The 13,743-nt window shown below is 46.9% G+C and overlaps 1 protein-coding gene across 2 annotated transcripts in view; it reads left to right on the top strand.

Annotated features, from left to right (window-relative positions):
• CUNH9orf152 (chromosome unknown C9orf152 homolog) overlaps positions 1–3,588 on the top strand; it is an 8,402-nt gene extending 4,814 nt beyond the window's left edge. The window contains exons 2-3 of one of the 2 annotated variants that reach the window (XR_783319.2): positions 1,176–2,089; positions 3,145–3,588. Coding sequence is in view for 1 of the 2 variants with exons in the window: in XM_010639306.2 (XP_010637608.1) it covers positions 1,176–1,699 (524 nt within the window). In the remaining variant the exon portion in view is untranslated. Of the gene's footprint in view, positions 1–1,175; positions 2,895–3,144 lie in introns of those variants that run through there. The other variant, XM_010639306.2, reaches the window with a different exon arrangement.
• The last annotated feature ends 10,155 nt before the right edge of the window (positions 3,589–13,743 follow it).

Below are 13,743 nucleotides of genomic sequence, written 5' to 3'. Positions count from 1 at the left end.
ATATATGAATATTTATATATATAGTTGCTTAATGTTTTTCTGCTGTACTTGGACGCATGCTTGAAGGTGTGAGTTTTGTCTCAATGTTCACTGCTGTAGTGCTGAGACCTGGCACATATGAAGGGCTCAGTAAATCTGTGTTGAAGGAGCGAGTCACTGTGTGTGAGTGTGTATATGTTGGAGGCAGAGTGAGAATGCGCCAGGGAGATTGCGTGTGTTTCTCTGTGTGTTTGTGCTCACGCAGTATTCTCAGAGTCTGGACTCCTTTGCATTCTGGGTATGGCCTTTCTTTGGCCTGAAAGCGATTCCCCCTAAGCAATGGTGTTACGGAAGGAACTGGCAAGTGACACACAGAGAGGTAGCAGAATGGAAGCAAAATAAAAATGTTTACTGTGTGGCAGCAGAATGGAAGTAAAATAAAAATGTTTACTCTATCGATGGGGATCAATGACACCTATTGGTGGTGCTCTGATCGACTCCCCCACTGGATTACAACTCCTTTTATAGAGTTTTACAGCCTTGATCTAATTCAGGTGGTTACATTGCATTTTCACAGTTCGCAATGCTGATACCCAGAACATGGTGGCCAAGCAGTTGAATTTCAACCAGGACACCATTCTTTCTTAGGGGAAGTTACCTTTAAGATTTACTCAGTTACCTATTCTAGCCCAGGGGGAAGGGAGGGTGTTTGGTCAACAAAGCTAACAATAGTTCTTTTCACTTTACAAAATTTTTGAGGGAGACTAGATGCCTCCGTTGCCCATTAATTCTGAACAGAGCACACGGCAGAAGTTATCTTACATTGTGACAATGTCCTAGGTTTTCGCTATTAAAGTTTTCCCTATCCAAGGACCAGTTTTGGGGATGACAATTTTTCCTTGGGTGAGGGGTGATCAGACAGCTTAGATCCCTCCTAGGCACAGATCACAGTAAGTTTGATCTCCTGTGGGACTCTAACCACTGTTCTGACAGGTGGTAGAGCTCATGTGATGTGAACCATGAGGAGCTGCTTTGAATACAGGTGAGGCATGGGACCCTATCCCTCTGCTCACCTCCTGCTCTGTGGCCTGGTTCCTAACAGGCTGAGGACCGGTCTGGGGGCTGGGGACCCCGCCCTCAAGGACAACTGTGCATTAACCTCTCACTGATGACGCTCTTGTACCTTTTCTTCTCAGGAAGGAACACACCTACTCCTGCCGAATCCATGATCAGTGCTGTTTGGATTAACAAAGAGAGAAGGGGCTCAGAGTCTCTGGAAGAGGCAGCTTTGGAGGAAGGGAGGGTGCTGGAAGAAGCCGATAGAAACTGTCTTCTGGCTGCTGAGACTCCATGGCACACACACCTAGAGATGCACCGCCTAGTCCGAACTTTTCACCAGGAAATCACGCATCAAGTAAAGCCCAAGGGCCAGCTTGTGGAATCTGACCAGAGGCTTCCTCCAGAAGACCAACACTCGTTTGAAGATAATCAAAAGACTCAGCAAGGAACCAAAATCCCAGAGGCAGCCCAGCCTCAGCATCGGGCGGGCAGTACCACAACAAATGCAGAGGCACCCAGCCTGAAAACCGGCATTCAGGGTCCATCTTCCACAAAGAGCTCACACAGGCCAGCCAAACCAGCTCACTACCCATTCCCGCAAAGGAAAACTCCCAGGATCTCCCAAGCTGCCCGGAACCTGGGCCTATATGGTCCAGTCTGAAGCTTTTCTTTGCAGCCATATGTCTCAGCCTTGAGTCATCTATGAACTCACCAAACTAAAGGGACAAACACAACGACAGCATTGAACTGTAAACAAGAACTGGACTTACCCAAGGATAAGATCCATGGGAAAGGAACTTCAAGTGGAAATATAATACTGTCCTTCGAAGATCAAGAGATTTTGCAAGTCAGATTGTTCACCATGAAACAGTGCTATCTAATCAGTGTAGTACCACTCTGCTTACATAAGAAGACGTTGCTATGGAGCCCAGGATGTCTGTTCCTTGGGGAGGGAAGTCCTGCTGGACACCTGCTTCGTCCTTAAATGTGGAGAAGTTTGCAACATGAAGCAGGAAGTTTAGCCAATGCAATGCCTTAGTAATGCCCAGAGGTCAGTGAACATTAGCAAACTCATAGTCAGTAGTTTCTGATTCCTCAGGTATTCTGGAGAAGATGAGCCCTGAGAATTCAGAAAACCTTTTCTGGTTTCTCTGGCTGGGGGCCATCTCACTTAGAGGTCACCACATTCATTAGGAGTAGAGGTTACAACATTCATGTAGAAGGCACTACTTTCACTCATTTCATCTTGAGCCTCTCAAAGTGTGGTGGCCCTGGGTACAGCGAGTCAGGCCAATGCCCCCTCTTGTTTGGAGTGTTTAAGTAATCCTTAGAAAAGGCTGGTCATCTGTCAACTGTCACCGAGACTTCCCTTTTTGCTCTCTACAAATGAGTGTAACATGAAAAGCTTCCGATTATTGGAGATATATAATGATGGAGGCTGAATGTAAACACACACACACACACACACACACACACACACACACACTCCTGTTTGGAAAATATGTGTTCCCCACACACTGTCCCTCTTGCACCCTAACTTGGATCACTTCTGTCCTTTCTGGGATAGATACCAGTTTTGAAATCTAAGAACAAAATGGAGCAGGTGTTGCTTCAGTGATGAGAAAAAAGTATGTCTTTCCTGGTTAATGTTTAACTCTATTAATGATCTTGAAGTACCCTAATTTCCCTCATATCAGATTCTCTCTCTCTGTACATCTGCTCCTGGACCATCCTGAAATTCCCTCCCATTTGGGGATTCATTGAAATCCCTTTCATGAAAATGAATAAGCTGTAGTAATTATTTTTTATCTTCTAATGAAAATCAAGGAGCCGGGCATGGTGGCGCACACCTGTAATCCCAGCACTTGGGAGGCTGAGGCAGGAGGATCGCTGTGAGTTTGAGACCAGCCTGGGCTACATAGTGAGTGCCAGGTCAGTCTCACTACATAGTGAGACCCTGTCTCACAAAAAACAAACAAACAAACAAAAAAGAAAATCAAGGGAACTCTCTGAAAAACTTTGTCCTTTGCTTTTGTTTTAAAGAGGATTCCCACAAGGGACCTCTCTTGTACAGTGTTTTCAGCTGTGCTCTTTTCATTGTTCCAGAGGCTCTTGCAGGTTTGGAGAATCTGAGGACACAGCTGTCTGGCTTCTAGGGTGACCGAATGCAGAGTCAGCGTGCCTGGGTTCGATCCAGCTGCTACCTTACTTAATCCTCAGGTTAGGTTTCATTATCTGTAAGACGAAGTGGATAATGCTCACTTTTGGAAGGACTGGAAGTAATGTGTGTATGTAAATGTTCCTGACATTCTCCGTAAGAGGCAGTGATCATTATTGTTTAAAGTTCATCACACCTTCTCAGTCATCAACCTCCTCCAAGCTTCTCCAAAGACTGACGATCACCAGCTGTGATTCAATGGATTCTTCTAAGTCTTTGTTTTCTTTAATCTCTGCAGCATTCATGACAAGTACCATTGGCTTCCGGAGCCTTCCTCTCCCAAGTAGCCTGCACTTTTGGAATCTCCTCTCCAAGTGTATAAATTCCTCTAACTCAGAAAATGTCTGATTTGTCTCATTGGCTCAACACGTAAAATATGTCTTGGCCCATACAGCAAGTGCTCCATAAATGTTAGTTAAGTTAGAAATTAGGGGGCCAGGGATTTAGCTCAGTGGTTCCGCCACCTGCCTCACAAGCACGAGGACCGGAGTTCGATCCCTGGTACCAAAAAAAAAAAAAAAGAAAAAGAAAAGAAAAGAAAAGAAATTAGGGCTACTTCCCTTTCATTCCCTCCCACCTGACAGCCCAACTCTTTCCCCTTTCCCGATTTATAGAGTTTTTTAGACTTGGACTTTTTATTTTTCCTTTTGTGTGTTCTCTGTAGGAGTGAAAGTGAACAATGAGTAGAAGTAAGATCAGTTCCAGGCAGAGGGAACAGGATGTTTAATAACTGAAGGACAAAAGATCCTGCTGTGTGGCAGGAGCCCACGACTTCCGGTGTGATTCAAATCCTATAAGCAAGGGAGGGAGCAGAGACTGGAGAGTGTATCGTCAATACGGGGTATGTTTGCTAGGGGAATAAGCAACCTCCAAGTCTCACCACAGAATCTTGCTTTTCGCTCATGAAAGGTCCACTGTGCATTGGAGCAAGTTTCCGGGGCAGCTCTCCTCCAGGTACAGCAATTCAGCCTTCCTAATCTCCTCGCCAGTCTCTGGTACCACTACATCAACACTGCTTTCCCTACTGGGAGCAGCGGGAGAAGAAAGTATAGTCACTGTACTGACTCTCAAGTCACTTTTGTTCACGCCTGGTCACATCTTCACTTGAGGAATATGAGGAGGTACAGTCACCCCGTGGCCCCAGAAGGAAAGAGGACGTAAACAGCACAACTGGCTGACACAGAACAAGACAGCCAGGACCCAGAGGACTGGGGAGGCACGGTACACTGCTCCATTTCATTCTGAACACAAGAAGTAGCCATGGAGGAATTTAGTGGAAGTAGGAAGTAAGAATGAGGAGGCAGTGAAAGAGGCTGAGAAAAAGTGACCAGGGAGAAAGGAGAGCCAGGAGGGTGTGAACCCACAGAATTCAAGAGATGAGTTACCATCCAAGAATCTCCCCAGTTTCCAGAGTCCTCATTGTTCAGCTTGATTTCTTGAGCTCAGTTGAGTTTGACTTCTGGAGGATTGGTTTAAAAGGCCAGATTCCAAGAAGTAACATTGACTGTAAGGTGTAAGAAAACCCTCTGAGTAAGGGCAGGCAAAGTCAGTGCTCACGAGGTCGACTGAGTGCCATCAAAGCTGGCCTCTGCTTTCCCCTAGGGACTGGCGCATCCAGGTGCCTGCAGTGGGCTGAGGACAGAGTGCTCCCTGTCTTAGAGCTTGAAGGGAAAGGGGAGGGGAAGGGCTGATCGTCCTATCCCTCCTCTCCCTTCCCACAAGACTATTCTGCCAAGAGAATTAGACCAGAACAATGTGTCTCAGACACACACACACACACACACACACACACACACACACACACACCCCCTACCAACTCCTGGGCTGTCAGACTTCCTCAGACCGGCGAAGGGCTCAGAAGATTACTGAGTGGAAGCCACACCTCCTCCCCCAGTTGATTTCCCTTCCCCCTCCAGTCAGAACAGGGACTAACCTCTTTGCACACTCTTCACCCCTGAGAGCAGAAGGCTTTTCTAAGGTAGAGAACAACCAGATTTCACTGTGAATCCTGGTCTGAGCACGTTTCCTTTACACAGGGCCCCAGGCCTTCCAGCTCCCAGAGAGGATCCCCCCTGTGGCTGCTGCACCCAGACAGCCAGGCAGGTGCATTGGCGGCTCCGGCTCAGCACTGCACCTGCAGAGGTGGATTCTTCTTCGCTGAGTCACCTCCTAGAGCCACAGACTTCCCGGACCTAACAGCAGGTGAGGCTCTCACAGGAGGTGATGACAGGGTGCCAAGTGGGATAGCGGGGAGAAAGGGAGGGAGGAGAGTTCCCCCCCCACCCCCGACTCGGAGCAGGAAAGGCCTTTGCTGACAACTGCTACCTTGCTCTGTCCAACCTCTCCTCCTTTTGTATTCAGTCAACACCAATACGAGTCAGAAGGGGAAAGAGAAAAGCCCTCGAATGCCAGCCATGAAATCAAGGACCGCTTGAAGAAGGGTCTTGGGCCAGTGGTTTGCCTTAATCTTTAGAATGGCTGCTAACACTGTGCAGGCTCCCGAGGGCCTACCATATTAGACTTACTATCAGAAACTGCTCCTTTGGGGCCAGGGATTTAGCTCAGCAGTTCGGTGGCCTGCCTTGCAAGTGCAAGGACCCGAGTTCAATCCCTGATGCCAAAAAAAAAAACCCAAAAAAACCAAAACAAAAAAAACTGCTCCTTTGCATAGCCACAGCCGTTTTTTATGCAAATGTACCTTCCAAAGGGACGGACCTTTAAAGGTATAGTGTTGTCATTTATACATTTTCTTTTGGCAGTTACTTTAAAAAAATTTTTTTTCAGGAGATGCTCAAGCATAGCTGTAGAAAAAGACTAGGTGATGCTTTTCTTGGTAGGGGAGAATCTAGGGTTTAAAGGCGATCTTAGCTATTAAGTGTGCATTTCAAGGAAGGGAGGAAAGCCAAGTTTCACATGGAGCTTTCCCATACTGAAAAACAAGGAAGGAGAGACACCCTTGCCTAACCTTGCCCATCCCTGCTTGTCCTGTCTCTACCTAAGGCATCCCTTAGGCATGACCCATTCAGTGCCAGCACCAGCAAGCCGATAGTTCTTGAGGAAGTGGGACCAGAACTGAACCGTAGCTTTTTTTTTTTGTACCAGGGATCGAACTCAGGACCGTGAGTTTTCTAGGCATGTGGCAGCACTCCTGAGCTAAATCCCCAAGCCCTATGCTGCAGCTCTTACTGGTACTAGTGTCCCCATTTCCTCCCATCCTTTGGCTAATATTAGCTATAGGCTTTTCTTTTCTCAGCCCTCTGTGAGGATATCTCTCAATATGGAACCTGGTTGCCAGCTTAATGATATGCTCCAGAGAAAAACCATGACAAAAGAAAATTGGTCCCCTGGACACCAGGAGCTGTGGGTCTCTGAAAACTGTGTTTGGTTTTACAAACCCGAGCCTCTATGTTGTGATGACCTCATGGTAAAACCAGTCAGTCCTCCCTGTTCAAACACATTCCTGGGGGATGGGACAGAAGGGATGGAGATATTCGCTAGTTCCCAGCCCTATTCAAGTTGGGATAAAACTTTCTTGGAGTAGGCCTCTCTGGTCTTAATAAAACATGCCTCAGAGACAGAAAGAGAGAGAGAGAGAGAGAGAGAGAGAGAGAGAGTGTAGGAGTAGGAAAAACTTGGAGTTAAAAGTCTTTAGCAACGAAAGAGGCTACTCTTTGTTTGTTTGGTACTGGAGATCAAACTTGGGTCCTTGCGCTTGCCCTACAGAGGCTCCTCTTCATCATGTTTGTGGTACATTTAATGGAGCGATTCACCAAGAGCCATCATTCCTCTCAATCTTGAAAGACTGAGAACATCAAGGGCTAAAATTGCTCCCTCACTAGCAGAGGATCAAACTGGAAAGGAAACGGAGACATAGCAGGCTCAACTCTCCCTTCCAGGAGTGTGGAAGTGGGGGTCAGGCCACACTGCCCCAGTGAAACCTGTCCTTCCGGAATGGAGAACAGCAGCCTTGTTGGTTGCCTTTAAATGGCAGGCGAAACCCTGCATTTTTGTATGAAGTATGTTGCTCCCCAAATCTGCCCTACCTCCAGGGAAATGACAGAGAGACATAGGCTGTAAATCTGCCCAGGATGGAAACACAGAAAGTGCAAATCTCTGTTTGCTAAATGGAAACATGGTTTACCAAGAACATATTGCAAAATGAAAAGAAAAGAAAACTCCTATTGGGATTTACCTCCTATTAATCTCAGATCTTGGTGAGACCTCCAACAATGTTACCCTGATGAACCAAGCTCTGTGGTTCCATGAATGATAAAGAAGGAAGCCACCAACCAAAGGAGGAAGTTATCAGGCTTTTATTGGAAATAGTGAGAGAAAGCTTATAATAGAAATCTATTATGGGGGGATTCCAAATGGAAATTTCAATCAGGGATCTTTGTCTTGGCCTTAAAACAGACAGAGTGCGTAGGGGACAGGATCAGGGGACTTGTTTCAGAGGAGATGAGTTCAAAAGAGTTCAAAAAGAAACCGGTTGTCTTACATTATTAATGTTTTCTTGATACTAGATCTAGGTTGGGAGAAAGAGAGGAGAGATTAAAGCCTAATTTAGCTTTTCGCCTTTGTTCTTGAGTTTACCCTTGCATCACTACACTTGGCTTAGCTGTTTGAATTAGCTCCTAACCTGGTTGGGCTATTTTCTTTTCTTTTATTTAAGGCCTTTTATGAGGCCTTTCTAACTGCCTGCTCATAGTAACTGCACTAAACTAAGACACCAACACTGAATGTCCCCAGGAGGCAGCCTCCATCTGGCCTCCCATAACAAAGGAAAAGTACATACTCTACCAACATCCTTAAAGTTCAGAACTTCATCTCTGGCCCTCTTGACTCCAGGCAGAACGTACTGAAGGAAATACTACCTCTCGCCTGAGGCCGTCTCCTGGTCCTTTCTTTAGGTGCCGCAGCTCACCCCGAGGGAACTAGCTGGATCAGCTCATAACCACTTTGTTCCCCTGGGTGAGAGCAGGCTTTTCCCACAGCCTCGGCTCTTGCAAACTGGGCTTTGGTGGCATCTGCTTACGCGTGTGAGGAAAGAGGGCTTCCTCCCAGTGGTTAGTGGCAGAGGTTGCTGGGGACATGTGGAAGGAAGGGAGCAAAAAGGGCCTGCCTCTTTCCCTCCTTGAGTAGCCCACCGAATGTCACACAAAGCCAGTGCATGTCCCAGTGGCTGTGGGAGAAACAGTGCCCTACAGGAAGCTGCTGTCTCATGGCCTCTACTCAACACTGTATCTCTGGTCCTTTTTTTCAGATTTTGGTACCGGGACTTGAACTCAGGGCCTCAAGCTTGCCAGGAAGGCCCTGTGCCACTGAGCTACACCCCGGACCATCTGATCCCTTTTCTGATCTTCCATTATTCTGAAAAAAACATTTTTAAATTTCACTTATTTGGGTTTGGAGAGGGGCATCTGGAATTGTTTTAGCTTCTGGGAACAGTATAAATATTCCCCCGCGTGGCAACTCCAGCCTCAGATTCTCCCATAGGTGACTTTTCTTCCCACTGAGTTACTCTCTCATTTGTCAAAAGGCTCTACCCTCAAACTTGTGAATGAGGTACCCCATGTGTAAGGCAAAAAAGTTCTAAAAACATTATGTAACTTGCTCAAAGTGACACGGCTAGCAAGTTGTAATGGAAGAATCAAATTCAGGTGACCATGCCCCAGAGCCTAACATCTTAATTAAACTATTTCTCTCTGAATTCTTCTCTCTGCTTACACTGTCTCACTACAGCAGGAAAATCCCCTTCAGATATTTTTTAACTGAAGTTGCCAATGATCAAACTGGTACTTCTAAATGGAGGCCAGAGAGAACCAAAGGATGTTTCCCAAACACTCTTTTCTAAAACCCAGCCTTTCCCCAGCCTTTAAGGTACCAGTTGACCCTCCCTGCCTCTTCCTAAAAGCATATCTTTAGGCCACTTTATTGTGAAGACAGAGCTAACTCAGTTACTTTCAGAATTTTCTGTCTGCCTATAAATCCTACCAGCTTTTCACCTGCTAGGACAATGATTCTCCCACAGTGAGTGAATAACAAGGTTTCTTGACACACAGTGTAACTTGGCACGTTATTTCTTGGCCTTGGGTTTGTGGCAATTACGCAAAGTCTTTCCCTTCCACTCCATCCAGAAAGATGGTTCACTCACCCACCATGTATGTGGAATCCTTTCATCTCCTCTTTTCTGTTCCCCGGTGACTTCCCCACTGGCTGGTAGGAATCCAGCCCCTGAATTCTCAAAATCCAGGACCATAATTAATACTTGGTAACATGCCAGTTCCTGCCCCGGCTGAAAGTTAGGAGGAAGAAGAAAATGTTGGTCGTGGGCAAAGCAGTGGCTTCTGCCAACCCATACTCCAGGTGTGTTCAGGGTAAGCCTGGGATGGCACTGGGAGTTGGTGTCAGTCCCAAACCCAGCTTTCCTTCTTTTGCAATTCCCATAACATGGATCAGGGAAGCTGACCCTTTTAGAGCTTTCAATGGTAACCAACAGCAGGCTCCTGCTCTGCTAAGGCCGACCACTGACATAGACAGCATAGTTGAGCCTACAGGATCACTCCACCACTCCCCTCCTCTTACCTGAACATGGGCAGTACCCCAAGGCCAACCCTTGAAACTTGCCCTAAAATTTAATACCTGGAGCTAGAGATAAGAAAAATAAAGACCCCTGAGCTTGCCCTGGAAGCTTCCAAAATCCCAAACATGGACTCACGTGCCAGATGTGCTGGCATGACCAGCACATGCCTGTCTGCATTTGGAGCTCATTAAAGGCTCACACATACGGGCTACATCTCCTACATCCAATCACAACAGAGGGAACTGTGGGAAAGGCCATGCCAAACAGACACAGCTGTCATCCTTGTCCCGAATGAAGCAGTCGTGAGAGGATCAGGGAGAACTCCGAGATGACAAGAAGGAAGCCTTCAGAGTAAGGCCTGGAAAGTCCTGGGCAAGCACCTTTGGGAAAACCTCTCTGTATTTAGCCAGAGATAGAAAGGGTAAGCAAAAAGTGTGTTTTTGAGTCACTTATAATGTATCAGGGTTGAAGTTTTAGTGTCAGAGCACTTGCATAGCATTGTGAAGCCTTAAATTTGATCCCCAGCACCTCAAAACAAAATTAAAAAGAAAAGAATTTCAGGGTGATTAATTCTAGGTTGGATTTGGGGTTGGCAATGGAATTCCAACCAATCTCCCACAATGTCCTTGGGCGGCTCTAACAAGTGGGCCAGCAGCACTGGCATCACCTGGCAATGTATCAGAAATGCAAGTCTCCTGGTCCCAACCTGACCTATAGACAGACTCCAAAAGTGAGGGTGCAGCCCACGCAGGCATCTGTCTCCTCCAGTCCTTGGGGGATCCTGAACTTCAAGTCTGTTTGGCCCCATGGGGGTTGCTTGCTGAGCAGGGCCTGAGGGTGTGACTAGCAAGCAAAGCCAATCTACCTAGGCAGACAGGAAGTGCCTTTCCTAGACACTGCGCATCTCCTGCACACCAGACTCTGTCTGGAACAAAGAGGACAGGATAGAAAGTCACTCACTTTGTTCTTGAAGAGGTTGGGCAGTGACACTTAAGCACACAAGCACAACTCAGGAGAACTGTCTTAATTGTCTAGGCTGCCGTGATGGGAAACCACAGACTGGATGGCTTATCAACAAAACAAATACATTTTGTACAGTCTGGGTGGCTGGCAAGTCTAAGATCAATAGAGTGGTAAATTTAATGCCCAAACTCCCCAGGCTCCACCAAAACCAGATGCGTATCATTAACCCATTTGCTACTACTAAATATTACTGGTAGGCTGTTACTCCCTTTCCCGAAACTGCTTACACAGCCATAGTTAAAAAACATCATTTATCTTTAGTTATTGCATTCCATAGCTCCAGGAAGCTCTGGAGATAAGCGTACAGTCAGTCCAGACTAGCTGAGATCAACCCACGATGCACAACATGGCAAACACGCTCAGCAGCCATAGCAATCTTCTTTCATCACTTTGCAGGGCTTGTGACTCAGAAGTGGGGAAACTAGAGCAAGTTACAAGCAGCCACGTGTGGCTCTGAAGTGAGAACAGGTAACATGGCCAAGAGGCATCGGCACTTCGTCAACTGATTTGTACTCATGTGAGGTTGTCTTCTGTGGGATTCACAAAATGCCTGTGAACCCCAGTAAGCACACCAGCGCTACTTGGTGATATGCAGGATTGCATTCCAGTGCTTTGGTGCCGGACAAGGAAGAATGTTATCCTTTATGCTAGGTCACGGAGATCCAGGGAATGGAGCCATCTATATTTTCAGTACGTGGTTCTATAGTACTTGCAGTTTCCTAAGACTGGTCTATGCCTGGGACAGCAAGATCCTACGGGTGACACAACAGCAGGACAGAAAGCTTGACTCTCTAATTCAAGCTCTGCCCTCAGGTTTCCGATGCTCCCCTTGGACTTAAAAGGAGGGAGAAACCTCCAGGCACTGAATTATTTATGAAGTCTCTTTTTTGACCATCTGGCTTTTCCCTATACAACAGAAAAGGGGCACATAGTTTTGAGATAATTTTATAATGTGTGTGTGTGTGTGTGTGTGTGTTTGTGTGTAAAGAGCAGAAAGCAAGGAAAACGGATGCTACAGGTCAGCAAGTTGCAGTGATTTTTATGGTAGGCCAAAGCAGTTTGTTTTTTTTAACTCAGTAGGCATCCACGCAAACTAGAAGGTAGGCCACATGCCCCTGCGCTCTTTGGGAAGCAGGGGGACAGAACCGAAATGTCCGTGTTGGTGTAGTAGCTGACTCTAGCAGACATGCTTTCCCCACCGCAACGCAGAAGGCTCAGTTCCCTTTTCTCAGTAGCACCCACTCACTGCTTGGTGCGGGTCTGTGCTGACGACAGGCTTCCCCAGCCTGAGAGGAAGCAGAGCTGGCCCAGCACGGACTGGACAGGTGATGAGAAGAAAGCGTGGGGTGGGAGAGCGCAGGTTTTGAACCCTGCTGTCACCACCGGTTACGTCACCAGGAAGGAGTTATCCAAACTCTCGGAGCGCGTCTCTTCACTGTAACATGGAGAGTATACCGAAAGTATGTGTCTCAAAGAGTATTGTAAGACCTGAACGAAATCATGCTTGTGAAGGGCTCACCACAAAGCCTCGTATGGAGCCAGCTCTTAAGAACCTGGGCTGCTCTGAGCAGCGTGGTTTCCTTGCTACCTGGTGACACAACGCTGAACTTTGCCCTGAGACGTAAGAACCCCCCCTTTTCCCCCAACAGAGAGGATACGCACATGGTAGTGTTGGTTACAGTGTTTGTGGAAGTGCTATCTGTAGATCTCAATGGATTTCTGTCTAGTGTGTAGGGTGGGAAAAGCCCTCCCAGAAGGCTAAGAAAGGCCGGTGCCTGGGAAAACTTTTACTCTAGGGACTACTGCCACCTTGTGGTAATTTTTCATACTTGCAGGCAAAATTAAGCATCTGGAAGTCCATTGGAAATATTCAAAACAGCACAAGGAGCTCCGCCCTTTCCGTTATGAGTTAAGGTGCTCCGTAGCCTTCACGTTCATCTGGAGAAGTTCCTTCTTACATTTCCTTTGCAAGCTCCTGGTACCTTGTGATCCTCCACTAACAAGTTCTGAAAGTGTTCTGGCTTTTACTAAACATCCCTTGGATGCCTCTCTCATGTTCAAAAGAAAATGCAATTATATGGATACAACGGTGGCAAGAAATACGAGGATATCTGGAATGGAGGCCCAGGCACCAGTATTTAAAAAACAACAACAACAAAACTTTCTAACCCTAAAATATGTACAGTGAAACCAGGGCTGGAACCACCACAGCTGGTCAGTGCTGTGCAAGCTTACTGTATATTGGAGTCACCTAAGAAGATTCAGAACCTGTTGATGCCCGGGCCTGGCCCAGACCAATGGAATACAAATTTCAAAGCTCTCCTGGGAATTTAACACGGAGCCAGAATTGAGACCAATTTAGAATTACCTCTAATTTACATCTCTTGACAGTCAAAATATTGGGAGGGGTGGAGCTAGACAGGGTCTTGCTATGTAATTCAGGATGGCCTTGGATTCACTATGTAGCGCCAGCTGGCCTCACCCTTGTGATTCTCCTGCCTCAGCGTCCGGACTGCTTCCATTACAGGCATGAACCACCACGCCCGGCATGATAGTCAAACTATCACCACACAGAGGCACGGGGTACTCACTGAGCGAACAGAAGACACTCAGTCGAGAGAGAAGGTGATGGTAGAGAAAGAATTGGGGGTGGGTCCAAAGCAAAATGTGTACACCCAGGGGTCTGCTTGCTTCCTTACACAGCCCAGTGGACCAGACACGTTTTCCCTAGGTATGTGCAAACTGGGAGGGAGGGCGCTGGGGCATGGAGTTTGGATGAAGGTTTCATGACTGCGGCCCCAAGCTAGATTCAGTTGCTGTGGCTTTAGCAACATGCTTCATCTTTCAGTGTTTCAAGCCAAGGCCCAAACAAGGGTAGCTC

Source organism: Fukomys damarensis, unplaced genomic scaffold, assembly GCF_012274545.1.
Source record: "Fukomys damarensis isolate Sample0158 unplaced genomic scaffold, DMR_v1.0_HiC HiC_scaffold_36, whole genome shotgun sequence".
NCBI lineage: Eukaryota > Metazoa > Chordata > Mammalia > Rodentia > Bathyergidae > Fukomys > Fukomys damarensis.
This window is presented reverse-complemented; position numbering and strand designations above follow the sequence as displayed.